Consider the following 14,034-nt stretch of genomic DNA (forward strand, 5'->3'; position numbering starts at 1 on the left):
TCTGCGCCTGGAAAGTCTTCACTCTCCAGGGCGCAGGCCTGGGCAAGGCTGTATGGAAGACCAGCAGTTGCCCATGCTGCAAGTCTCCTCTCTCCATGACATCAGTGTTGTCCAAGGGAAGGGCATTAGGGCATGGGCACCAGTGTCATCGCAGAGCAATGTGTGATTAAGTGCCTTGCTCAAGGACACAACACGTTGCCTCGGCTGGGGCTTGAACTCACAACCTTCAGGTCGCTAGTCCAATGCCTTAACCACTTGGCCACATGCCCATACAGTTACCATATGTTTGAAAATTAGTCAGAACTGAACTGGCAGCTAATAATGAGGTATTGTTTACTGAGGAGAGAATCAAGATAAGACGAGGTAGTACCAGGAAGGAGTTATTTTCAGCCCTGAGGTGCATTAAGGTGGATAAATTCCTCAGGACCTAATTGAGTACATCTTTGGACTTAGTGTGATGCTAGAAAGGAAGCAGAAGAGGCCTTTGGAGAGATATTTGCTTCACCATTAGAGATGGGAAAGCAGCTAATTTTATTCTGTATTAAAAGTAGCAAGGACAAGCCAAGAAACTATAGGCCAGCCAGCCTGACTTCGGTACTAATTGGAGAGAACTGAGGGACAGGATCTACGAACAAGTGGATAGACATAATCTACCTATGAAGTAGTCAGCAAGGCTTTATGCATTTGAAGTTGTCCTTAACAAACCTGTTTAGTGTCTTATTTGAAGAAGTAACCAAAAGGTAGATGGTAGGCCAGTGGATATTTGGACCCTTGTTATTTTTTTCTATAAATAATTTGGAAATGAATGCACAAGGTCTGATCATAAATTTGCAGTTGAAGCAGATTTAGGTGTTGTTGATAGTGAAGATTATCGTAGATCAGTGAGAGAAGTGGGTTAGGGAGTGGCAAATGGATTTCAATACTGATAAGTGTGGAGTGATGCATTTTGGAAAATCAAGCCAGCACAAGACTGATACTGTGAAGGCTAGGGCATGAGGAAGTGTAATGGAAAAGGGACACTTGGGAATACGAGTGCATAGTTCATTGAATGCAGTGTTCCAAACAGGGTGGTGAAAATGGCTTTCATCAGTTATGGCATTAAGTACAGGAGTTAGGAAATCATGTTATGGTTGGTGAGACTGCATTGGAGAACTATGTGTAATTCAGGTCACCCTGTTATAGGAAGGATCTCTTTCCAGTTTAACCAGGACAGAAACAATATGATGTCACCAAGGGTTATAAGGAGAGTTGGCCGAGCTAGTTTTTTATTCTTTGGAACATAGGAGAATAAGGGTAACTTTACAGAAATATTTAAGATCGAGAGCCAGTCTTTCCCCAGGTTGGGAGACCAAAACTAGAGGGCATAGTTTTAGGATGAGAGGGGAAAGATTTAAAAAAAGGAAAAGGAGGTGTAACTGATCATGTGGATAGCCAGAGGCTTTTTCCCAGGACTGAAATGGCTAATAGGAGGGGGCATAGTTTTAAGATGCTTGGAAGTAGGTACAGAGGGGATGTCAGGGTTAATTTTTTCCACACTGAGTGGTGGGTGTGTGGAATGCACTGCCGGTGACGGTGGTGGAGGTGGATACAATAGGGTCTTTTCAGAGACTCTTAAATGGGTACATGGAGCCTGGAGGGTAATTCTAGGCACTTTCTAGAGTAGGTTACATAGTCGGCACGACATTGTGGGCCTCGGGGCTTGTAATGTGCTGTATGCATGCAAAGGATGGGGAGTATGTGAAACCGGTTGCTAGGGGTGGTGGTTAAGGCAAGTACAATAGCATCATTTAAGAAGCACTTGGATAGGTACATGGAGGGGCAGTGCCTGGAGGGATATGCACCAAATATAGGAAATTGCAACTAGTGAGATGGGCACCTGGGCTCATTGTGTCAAAGAGCCTATATCCATCTGTATTGCTGTGAATCTAGGCAATTCAGTTCACATAATATGGTTAAAAAAACATCAGAGAGCACTGCCAAGGGACCAAACAAACATTTTGGCTATAAAACTGAAGACATGCACTCCAGAATAAGCAATACCTCATAGCTGTTACAGTTACAGAACTGGCATCAACCAGCAAAGGCAATCTGATTAACTGCCACTGGTCAGTGTGACGGAAGCCATTATTGACAGTACTGTCAAGTAGCACTTATTCACCAGTAACCTACTCAGTGATTCCCAGCTTTGGCTTCTACTGAAACCACTTAGCTTAGCACCTTATCACAAACTCAGTGAAAACATGTATCAAAGTGCAGAATGCCAGAGGTGAAGCAACTACCCTTGACATCAAGAGTATTTTGCTGGATATGGTTCAAATGTGTCCTGGTGAAACTGAAGTCAATAGACATAGACAGAAAACATTCAGTAGCCGAGATCATGCTTCACACAGAAAGATGATTGTGGCTGGTTGAGGTCAATTATCCCAAAGTCACTTGAAGTAGCTCCTCATTATACCATATGAGCAGAATTAGGCCATTCAGCCCACCAAATCTGCTCTGCCATTACATCATGCGTGATTTATTATCCCTCTCAACTCCATTATCCCGACTTTTCCACATAACCTTTGACGCCCTGACTAATCAAGAACCTGTCAACCTCTGATTTAAATAAGCTTAATAAATTGGCCTCGACAGATGACTGTAGCAATGAATTCTACAGATTCACTCTGCCTGGCTAAAGAAATTCTCTTTATCTCTTTCCTGAATGGACATCCTTCTATTCTAAGCCTGTTCCCTCTAGTACTGAAGCATTATAGGAAATATCCATTATAGGAAACATCTACTCTGTCTAGGTCTTTTAACATACAATAAGTTTCAGTGAGATTCCCCCTCTCATTCTTCTAAACTTAAGTGAGTACAGGCCCAGAGTCATCAAACATGCCTCATACATTAATCCTTTCATTCCTGGATCATTCTTGTGAATCTCTCATGGACCCTCCCCAATACCAGCACATCCATTCTTGCATAAGAAGCCCAAAACTGCTCACAATACTCCAAGATCTGCAATCTGCTGAAGGCCAGATCAGAGGCATTCAAGTTTGGTGACCAAGAATATTACAAGAGGTCCAGGTACGGGATGTCCAGAAAGGCATTTCAAGGGATAAGTGACAATTCCAGATTAAACTTGAATGAAGAAAGGTAGTTATGGCTGAGTTTGAGTACTGTCACTTTGTAAAGTTAAATCAGGTGACATACAGTAGGTAACAACAGGGCTTTGCTTCCAGATGAGCTCAATGCCTTCTTTGCTTGCTTTGACTGTGAAACATAGAGGAACCATCATGATCTCCCACTGCCTCGATGATCCCGTGATTTCAGTCTCTGAGGCAGATGTGTGAGCAGCCTTCAGGAGGGTGAACCTAAGGAAAGCATCTGGCCCAAATACTATAAACCTGTGCTAATCAACTGGCTGGAGTGCTCACTGAGATCTTTAGCCTCTCGCTTTGGCTGTCTAAGCTACCCACCTGTTTCAAGCAAACTTCAATTATATCAGTGCCCAAGAACATCGTGGTAAACTGCCTCAATAACTATCATCAGTAGCACTTACATCTACTCTGATGACAAACAAGAGAAAATTTGCAGATGCTGGAAGTCCGAGCAACACACACAAAATGTTGGAGGAACTCAGCAGGCCAGGCAGCATCTATGGAAAAGAGTACAGTCACTGTTTTGGCTGAAACCCTTTGGCAGGACTGGAAGGTCTTTTTAGGGCCCTGAATGTTTGTCAGGCGAAACTTCACTTCCTTCCAGGTGAGGCGATACTTCACCTGTGAGTCTGTTGGGGTCACTTACTGTATTCAGTGCTCTCGGCGTGGCCTCTTGTGTATCGGTGAGACCCAACTTAGATTGGGAGATTGCTTCGCTGAGCATCTGCGCTCTGTCTGCCAGAACGAGCGGGGTCCCTCAGTGGCCACCCATTTTAATTCCACTTCCCATTCAGATTTGTCCGTCCGTGGCCTCCTCCACTGTCGTGATGAGGCCACACTTAGGCTGGAGGAACAACACCTTGTATTCCGTTTGGGTAGCCATGAACATTGATTTCTTAAACTTACAGTAATGCCCCCAACCACCCCACCCCCACCATTTTCCATCCCCTTTTCCCTCTCTCACCTTATCTCCTTGCCCACCCATCACATCCCTCTGGTGCACCTCCCCCTTTTTATTTCTTTCATGACTTTCTGTTTCTTTCACCAATTAACTTCCCAGCTTTTAACTTCATCTTTCCCCCCTCCAGATTTCACCTATCACCTGGTGTTTCTCTCTCCCCTCCCCACACCTTTTAAATCTACTCCTCAGCTTTTTTTCTCCAGTCCTGCCGAAGGGGTTCGGCCCAAAATGTCGACTGTACTTTTTTCCATAGATGCTGCCTGGCCTGCTGAATATCTCCAGCATTTTGTGTGTGTTCCATTGTGATGAAGTGTTTTGAGAGGTTGATGATGAAATGGATCAACTCCTGCGAGAGAAGCTATTTTGATCTGCTCCAATTTGGAGCAACAAGTCCACAGCAGATGCCATCTCACTGGCTCTTCACTCAACCCTGAAACATCTGGACAGCAAAGATGCATACATCAGGATGCTCTTTATCGACTACAGCTCAACATTCAATACCTCTGTGCAATTGGATCCACAGTTTCCTCACTTGCAGACCCCAGTCAGTTCAGATTGGCAACAATATCTCCTCCATGATCTCCATCAACATAGATGTACCACAAGGCTGTGTGCTTAGTCCCCTGCTCTACTCAGTTTACACTTACGACTGTGAGGCTAAGCACAGCTCCAATGTAATGTTTGAGTTCACTGATGACACCACTGTCATTGGCCGCATCAAAGGTGGTGACGAAGCAGCATAGAGGAGGAAGATTGAAAATCTGGCTGAGTGGTGCCAGAACAACAACCTCTTACTCAATGTAGTCAAGACCAAGGAGCTGATTATTGACTTAAGGAGGAGGAAACCAGAGGTCCTCCTTGGAAGATCAGAGGTGTTCCCGTTATTATTTTGGAGGACCTGTCCTGGGCCCAGCATGCAAGTGCAATTGTGAAAAAAGCACGGCAACGCCTCTAAGGAATTTACGAAGATTCAGCGTGACATCTAAACCCATCATCAGGGACCCCCACCACCCAAATCATGTTCTCTTCTCACTGCTGCCATCAGGAAGAAGGTACAGGAGCCTCAGGGCCCACACCGCCAAGTTTAGGAAAATATATTTATTATCCCTCAGCCATCAGGCTGTGGAACCAAAAGGGAAAACGTCACTCAGTTTCATTTGCCCCATCATTAAAATTTTCCCACAACCTTTGGACCCACTTTCAAGGACTCTTCATCTCATGTTCTCTATTTATTGTTTATTTATTTATTATTATGTCAGAATCAGATTTGATATCACCAGCATATGTCGTGAAATTTGTTAAATTTGCTGCAGCTGTACAATGCAATAGATAATCTAGGAAAAAACTGAAATACAGTAAGTATATATGTGTATCAGATAGCTGATTTAAATAAGTAGTGCGAAAACAGAAATACGAAGAAGTGAGGTAGTGTTCGTGGTTTTAATGTCCACTCAGCAATCGGATGGCAGAGAGAAAGAAGCTGTTCCTGAACTGCTGAATGTGTGCCTTCAGGCTTCTGTACCTCCTTCCTAATGGTAACAGTGAGAAGAGGACATGACCTGGGTGCTGGAAACCATTTTTTTTGAGGCACTGCTCCTTGAAGGTGTCTTGGATACTGTGGAGGCTAGTGCCTATGATGGTGCTGACTAATTTTACAACTCTCTGCAGCTTCGATTCCGTGCAGTAGCCCTCACTACTGCCCCCGCCATATGAGACAGTGATGCAGCCTATCAGAATGCTCTCCACAGTACATCTATGGAAGTTTGAGTGTTTCAGTTGACAAACCAAATCACTCCAGACTCCTAATGAAGTATAGCCGCTGTCTTGCCTTCTTTATAACTGTATCGATATGTTGGGACCAGGTTAGATCCTCAGAGATCTTGACACCCAGGAACTTGAAGCTGCTCACTCTCTCCACTTCTGATCCCTCTATAAGGATTGGTTCATGTTCCCTCGTCTTGCCCTTTCTGAAGTCTACAATCAGCTCTTTGGTCTTACTGACATTGAGTTCCAGGTTGTTGCTGTGACACCACTCAAAAGGCTGGTATATCTGGCTCCTGTACACCCTCTCAACACCATCTGACATTTTGCTGACAATGGTTCTATCATCAACAAATTTATAGACGGCATTTAAGCTGTACCTAACCATACAGTCATGGGTGTAGAGCAGGGGCCCCCAACCTTTTTTGCACTGCGGACCGGTTTAATATTGACAATATTCTTGCAGACCGGCTGACCCGGGGGCGGGAGGGGGGGCAGATTGGGGGACAGAGGGGAGGGTTGCCAACGGAGAAGAGTAGCAGTCAAATAAGTTGTGTTTACCCCAAGAAAGTCTACTATGACCATGAAGCCTTGCGCAGGCCCCTACGTGCGCATGCGTGTACATGCCAATTTTTTCTACAAATCGTTTTTGGCGATTCTGTTCAGTGAAACTACACTGTACATACATTATTTCCAGTCATTCCTGCTTTTACTATATGTTAGTGTTATTTTAGGTTTTATGTAACACAGCGCATGAATATAGTAAAAGTAAGTAAAGGCATCCGTTAGTCTTGCGAGACCATGGATCTGCGCCTGGAAAGTCTTCACTCTCCAGGGCGCAGGCCTGGTCAAGGTTGTATGGAAGACCAGCAGTTGCCCATGCTGCAAGTCTCCCCTCTCCACGACACCAATGTTGTCCAAGGGAAGGGCATTAGGACCCATACAGCTTAATGAATATAGTGATAAGTCAATTATAAGTCACTTATAAGTCAATAGCATCATAACATTTTAAGTAACGTTTGGATATTAAATACACAGCACATACTTTCCTCGTATGAACATATAAAATCATTACAACACACCAATATCACTGAATCAGTGGGAGCCCTGGGCCTGTTTCCCTGCAACAAGACGGTCCTATCGAGGGGAGACAGCGATACTCGAAGGGAGTTCCTTATGTTCAGTCTATTCTGCAATTTAGTTTTCGTTGCATTCATTGCAAAAAAGCCGACTTCGCAGATATGTTGGAAATGGAAGCAACATTTTCAGTGCTTTCGTGGCTATCTCAGGATATTTAGCCTTGACTTTGATCCGGAATGCCAGCAGAAATGTTACGTCAAACATACTTTTCAGCCCGCCATCAGTTGCAAGCTCGAGGACTTGATCTTCTTCCTGTGCTGACATGGATGACACGTGCATTCAAGTTCAACAGTACGTGACAGGGAATAAGGAAAGGCGTAGCTCACTCATATCGCCAAATCATATCGTTTCCTCACGGCCCGGTATCACATGCTTTGTGGCCTGGTACCGGTCCGCGGCCCGATGGTTGGGGACCGCTAGTGTAGAGAGCTAAGTACACATTCCTGTGGTGCGCCAGTGTTGATTGTCTGCGAGGTGGCAATGTTATTACCAATCCACACAGACTGTGGTCTTCCAGTTAGGAAGTTGAGCATCCAGTTGCAGAGGGAGATACAGAGGCCCAGGTTCTGTAGCTTTTCGATCAGGACTGTAAGAATGATGGTTTTAAACGCTGAGCTATAGTCAATAAACAGCATCCTGGCATAGGTATTTGTATTGTCCGGGTGATCCAAAGCCACATGGAGAGCTAATGAGATCGTGTCCACCGTAGACCTATTGTGATGACAGGCAAATTGCAATGGGTCCAGGTCCTTGCTGAGGCAGGAGTTGATTCTAGCCAAGACCAACCTATCAAAGCACTTCATCACCAAAGATGTGAGTGCTACTGGACGATAGTCATTATGGTGACTTTCACTATTCTTTTTGGGCAATGGTATAGTTGTTGCCCTTTTGAAGCATATGGGAATTTCCCACTGTAGCAGTGAGAGATTGAACTGTTTTTGATCACTCCCACCAGTTGGTTGGCACAAGTTTTCAGAGTCTTGCCAGGTACTCCATCAGGCCCTGCCATCTTGCAAGGATTCACCCTCAACGACAGCCTGAATTTGACCTCTGAGACAGAGATCACAGATTCACCAGGTGGTACAGGGATCCTCATAGCTGTAGTTTTAGTTTTCTGTCTTTATATATTTGAACAGTTTGTTGTCTTTTGCACACTGGTTTAATAGCCAAGTTGGTGCAGTTTTTCATTGATTCTGTTATGGTTATTATAGATTTATTGAGTATGCCTGCAAGAAAATGAATCTCAAGGTTATCTACATATATGTAATTTGATAATAAATTTATTTTGAACTTTGAACTTTTAAGTGAGGTCTGACCAATACCTTGTAATGCTTCAGCATTACATTCTTGATCTTATATTCCAGTCCTCTTGAAATTAATGCTAACATTGCACTTGCCTTCCTTAGCACTGACTCAACTTGCAAGTTAAACTTCAGAGAATCCTGCACAAGGATTCCTAAGTCCCTTTGCATCTCTGAGTTTTGAATTTTCTTCCCATTTAGAAAATATTCGATGTCTTTATTCCTTCCAACAAAGTGCATAACCTTGCATTTCCCTACACTATATTCCATCCGTCACTTTGCCCATTCTCCCAACCTGTCTGTCCTGCAGATTTCCTGTTTCCTCAACACTATCTGCCCCTCCACTTATCTTTGTACCATCCACAAACTTGGCAACAAAGCCATCAATTCCGTCATTCAAATCATTAACATGTAACAAAGAAAGAAGCAGATCCAACACTGATCCCTGCAGAACATGACTAGTCAGCAGCAGCCAATCAGAAAAAGGCCTAAGTAATCCCATTCTTTGCCTCCTAGCAGTCCAGTCTTCTGTCCAAGGAACCTCATGTGCAGCACCTTGTCAAAGTCCTTCTGAAAATCCAAGTAAACGATATCCATTGACTCTCCTTTGTCTGTCCTGCCTGATATTTCCTCAGAGAATTCCAAAAGATTTTTTCCACTTAAAGATATCATGCTGAATTTGGCCTATTTTATTACATGCCTTCAAGTACCCCGAAACCTCATCCTTAGTAATGGACTCCAGCATCTTCCCAATCACTGAAGTCAGGCTATATGGCCTATAATTTCCTTTCTTCTGCCTTTCTCCCTTCTTAAAGAATGGAGTTCCAACTGCAATTTTCCAGCCCTCCAGAACCATTCCAGAATCTTAAGATTCTTGAAAGATCATTACTAATGCCTCCACAATCTATTGTTTACCTCTTTCAGAACCCTGGAGTGTAGTCCATCTGTTCCAGGGGACATCAACTTTCAGACCTTTCAATTTCTCAAGCACATTCACCTTAATAATACCAATTGCACTCATTTCTGCCCCCTGACACTCTTGGATTTCTGGCATACTGCTAGGGTCTTCCATTGTGAGGATGTGTGCAAAGTACTTATTAATTTCGCCTGCCATTTCTTTGTCCCCCATTACCACCTCTCCAGTGTAATTTTAAAGCAGTCTGATGTCTACTTTTGCCTCCCCTTTACTCTTTATATATCTGAAAAATCTTTTGGTATCTTCTTTTATTGTCTACCTTACCTTCATATTTTATCTTTTCTGTCCTTATGGCTTTTTTGTACTTGCCTTATGTTGCTTTTTAAAAGCTTCTCAATCCCTCACTTTTGCTTTTGTACTGTCTTTGACTTCCCTTGTCATTTGCAGTTACCTCATCCTCCCTTTTGAATACTTTTTCTTTGGAATGTATCTATCCTGCCCCTTTTGAATTGCTCCCAGAAATTCCAGCCCTTGTTGTTCTGCCATCATCCCTGCTACAGCCCCCTTCGAATCAACCTTGGCCAATTCCTCTGTGATTTCCTTTACTCCACTGTAATACTAATACATCTGACTTTATCTTCTCTCAAACTGCAGAGTGAACTCAACCATATTATGTTCATGGTCTCCTAAGGGTTCCTTTACCTTAAGCTCCTGATCAAATCTGGTTCACTACACACAACCCAATCCAGAATTGCCTTTCCCCTGGTGGGCTCAATCACAGGCCGCTGTAAAAAGCCATCTCGTAACCTTTCTACAAATTCTCTCACTTGGGATCCAACACCAAACTGTTTTTCCCAATCTACCTACATGTGGAAATCCCCCACGGCTATCATTTAATTGCCCTTCTACGTGCTTTTTCTGTCTCCTATTGTAATTCGTATCCCACATCCTGGCTACTGTTCAGTATATACAAATTTTTGTAAATCCCATTAGGGTTATTTTACCCTTGAAGTTTCTTAACATATTTTGATCCTATGTCACCGCTTTCCAGGGATTTGATTTCATTTTTTACCAACAGAGTCATCCCACCACCTCTACCTCCATGCCTGTACATTCAATATAATGTGTATCATTGGATCTAAAACTCCCAACTTTCAGTCACAGCTCAACGATGCTCAGAATGCCATACCTGTCAGTCTCTTAACTGCGCCTACAAGATCATCAACCTTATTTTGCATAAAACGTGCATTCAAATATAACACCTTCAGTCCTGTATTCATCACCTGTTTCAATTTAGCCCCCATGGTACACTTTAACTCATCCCACTGACTGCTGTTTTGCCCTATCATCTGCCAGTCCTTCCTTACCACCTGACTACTACACACTGCATCTACTTGTATACCAATTGTTGTATCCTCAGCCCAATCACTCCGGTTCCCATCCCCCTGCCAAATTAGTTTAAACCTTCCCCAACAGCTCTGGCAAACCTGCCAGCAAGGATATTGCTGGTCACTGAATTATAGGAAAGATGTCAACAAAATAGAGAGAGTACAGAGAAGATTTACTAGAATGTTACCTGGGTTTCAGCACCTGAGTTACAGAGAAAGGTTGAACAAATTGGTTCTTTATTCTTTGGAACGTAGAAGGTTGAGGGGGGACTTGATAGAGGTATTTAAAATTATGAGGGGGATAGATATTGACTTGGATAGGCTTTTTCCATTGGGAGTAGGGGAGATTCAAACAAGAGGACATGAGTTGAGAGTTCAGGGGAAAAAGTTTAGGGGTAACACAAGGGGGAACTTCTTTACTCAGAGAGTGGTGGCTGTGTGGAACGAGCTTCCAGCAGAAGTGGTAGAGGCAGGTTCGATTTTGTCATTTAAAGTAAAATTGGATAGCTATATGGACAGGAAAGGAATGGAGGGTTATGGGCTGAGTGCAGGTCGGTGGGACTAGGCGAGAGTAAGCGTTTGGCACAGACTAGAAGGGCCGAGATGGCCTGTTTCCGTGCTGTAATAGTTATATGGTTATATTGGTCCCCCTTCTAGTTCACGTGTAACCCATCCTTTTTGTACAGGAAATACCTTCCCCTGAAGAGATCCCAGTGATCCAGAAATCTGAAACCCTACTCCCTGCACCAATTTCTCCACCATTCATTCATCTGCCAAATCATTGTATTCTTATCCTCACTGACACCTGGCAAAGCCAGGGTCCAGAGATTACCACCCTGGAGGTCCTGCTTTTCAGCTTTCTACCTAGTTTTATACTTTCTTTTCTGGACTTTCTCCCTTTTCCTACTTGTGTTGTTGATACCAATATGTACCATGACTTCTGGCTGCTCACCTTCCCCCTTTCAAATGACCGTGGACCTGATCCAAGACGTGCCTGATCTTAGTACCTGGGAGGCAACATACCATCCAGGTGTCTCGTTCACGTCCACAAAATCTCTTGTCTGCTCCTCTAACTATGGAATTGTCTATTGCTAATGCACCTCTTTTTCTCCCTTTCCTTCTGAGCCACAGAGCCAGACTTAGTGCCAGAGACTGAGCACTGCAGCTTCCCCTCGATAGGTCAACCCCCTTCCCCCTCCCTTCCGAACAGTGTCCTAAGTGGTCTACTTATTATTGAGTGGAACAGCCACAGGGGTATTTTGCATTGGCTACCTGTTCCCTTTCCTTCTTCTGAGAGCCACCCAGGTGCCTGTCACCAGCAACTTAGGGGTGACTACCTCCCTGTAGCTTCTATGCATCACTTTCTCATTGTCCTATATAAGCTGAAGGTCCTCAAGCTGCAGCTCCAGTTACTTAACACGGTCTCTAAGGATTTGCAGTTTGATAAACCTGATGCAAATATAATTAGCAGGGAGACTGGAGGCCTCCCAAAGTTCCCACATCTCACACCAAGAACATACCATTAACTCTGGGCCCATTCGCGCATTAGCTATGTACTAAAAGACAAAGAAAGAGGAAAAAAAACCTACTAGAAACTTATTTAGAACTTCCACCTGTGCTTGCCCAAGCCTGACCACTCTTAACACTGGCCCACTCCATCAATGGCTGCTCCACTTACACCTCCTTTTATTGGCTCAAAGAAATCACTTCCGATTAGACTTGTTCTTTTCAAATGGCTCCCGTTTTATAATGATGCTGCTGTCCCGCTCGTTAATTCAAGGTCCCTCATGACAAAGGGACTCACTCCCTTTGTCAAGGGAGTGACAAAGTCCTAGATCCAACCGTCCTTGGCTACACCCTCAATGACCTTCCTTTCATCAGATGGTCAAAGGTGTGTGTTTGCTGATTGCACAACATCCATTCATAGCTCCCTAGCAAATAAAGCAGTCTCTGCCTCATGCAGAAATACACAGGCAATACTGATGATGAATGGTGGGCAAAGTTCACATCACAATAGTGCTAGGCTAAGGCCATCTCTAATGAGATATCCTGACACTTTGGTATCCAATAGTATTAACTTTGCCGAGATCCTTACCAATAATAAAAAAAAATGACAATTCTTCAAGTGTACTTGATTAGTCACCAGTGATGAGTAACTCAACTTGACCAATTACACAAATACAATACAGTGGGTACAAGAGACTGGGTACCCTGTGATATGAGCTTCACCACCTGACAGTCCAAAGTCTTTCCACCTTTTGTCAGGTAAAAATCACTGACCTGAATTAGTGTAACAACAATAAGCTTAATATTATCCACACAAACCAAGATGCTTGATTAGCTCCTCATCCACCATGCTAATTGTTCATTCCCAACACCACCGGCACAAAATGGCTGCTGTATGTGAGAGGCATTGCACTTTTCCCAAACTGGTGAGCTCTATTTACCACCAACGACAATGGGTGTATAGGAACTGCATCACCAGCAGATTCCTCCAAGTTGCACAGTACCCTTAGCAATGTGCTGCTGGGTCCTACATTGGCACCAATTCTAAAACTTGGTACTGGCCAGTCAATGGCAGAAAGCCTACAACAGTTCAAGAAGGTGGCTTTCCAAAGGGTTTGGGAAAAGGCTACGAACGATGGCAAAAATCCTGAAAAATAATTTTTATAATATTGTAGCAGTCTGCAAGTTTGTGAAGGAATAAGCAGTGAGGACTGAATGATTGGCAGCTATCTTAAGGAAAGTGCAGAACATTGCTGTACTTTGTGAAATTAAAGTATTTTTTGGGCAGTAGCTATAAAATTACAGTTTAGCAAATATATTTACTATTGCATTACTTCTGAAAAATTGTGTAATGTATCTTAACTTAGTTCTATTCAATTTAACAGGAGCTACTGCTGGCAGAAAAATGGGCAAAAATGAACAAGTTGGCTTTTCCTAAGATTGACACCAAAGTATTTGACCGAGAGGGAATGAAAGAATGTTACATCTTCAAGCCCAAAAATCCAATGATAGAGAGAGACTGCCCAACCATCATACACTTTGTTCTAGCAAACATCAATTTTAGACATTATAAAGCTCCAGGTAAGTGGTTTCATCAGGTCTTGATTTGGTAATTACTTTAACCAACAAATACAATTCTTCCCTTTGTCCTTTTCTCGGTGATATCTGAGTGGCAGTCCTTCAATTTTAAGTTCAAACACAAAGGCAAGTGAGATCCTTGTTTAACCATACTTGTACATTTCATGAAGAGGCATTGTACAGGATTGTTGAAATAAGCTGTAGATGCACTAAGCAGATCCTGTGTCCAAGGCAGCTGTCAGCTACATACCAGCAAGAATTCAACTACAAACTGACTGTGCTTATTTTCACTTGCCAATGTAATGATAAGAAGAACTCAAGCCAAAAAGTTAATAAATTG

At 43.3% G+C, this 14,034-nt stretch overlaps 1 protein-coding gene across 4 annotated transcripts in view; it reads left to right on the forward strand.

The window, feature by feature from the left end:
* Positions 1–14,034, forward strand: part of LOC140205987 (cytosolic phospholipase A2-like) — a 190,187-nt gene that overhangs the window by 163,834 nt on the left and 12,319 nt on the right. For all 4 annotated transcript variants that reach the window (XM_072273964.1, XM_072273962.1, XM_072273963.1 and 1 more), the window contains one exon: positions 13,502–13,697. In XM_072273964.1, the coding sequence (XP_072130065.1) occupies positions 13,502–13,697 (196 nt within the window). The remainder of the gene's footprint in view (positions 1–13,501; positions 13,698–14,034) is intronic.

The sequence above is a fragment of the Mobula birostris genome, chromosome 12 (assembly GCF_030028105.1).
Source record: "Mobula birostris isolate sMobBir1 chromosome 12, sMobBir1.hap1, whole genome shotgun sequence".
NCBI classification, from domain to species: Eukaryota; Metazoa; Chordata; class Chondrichthyes; order Myliobatiformes; family Myliobatidae; genus Mobula; species Mobula birostris.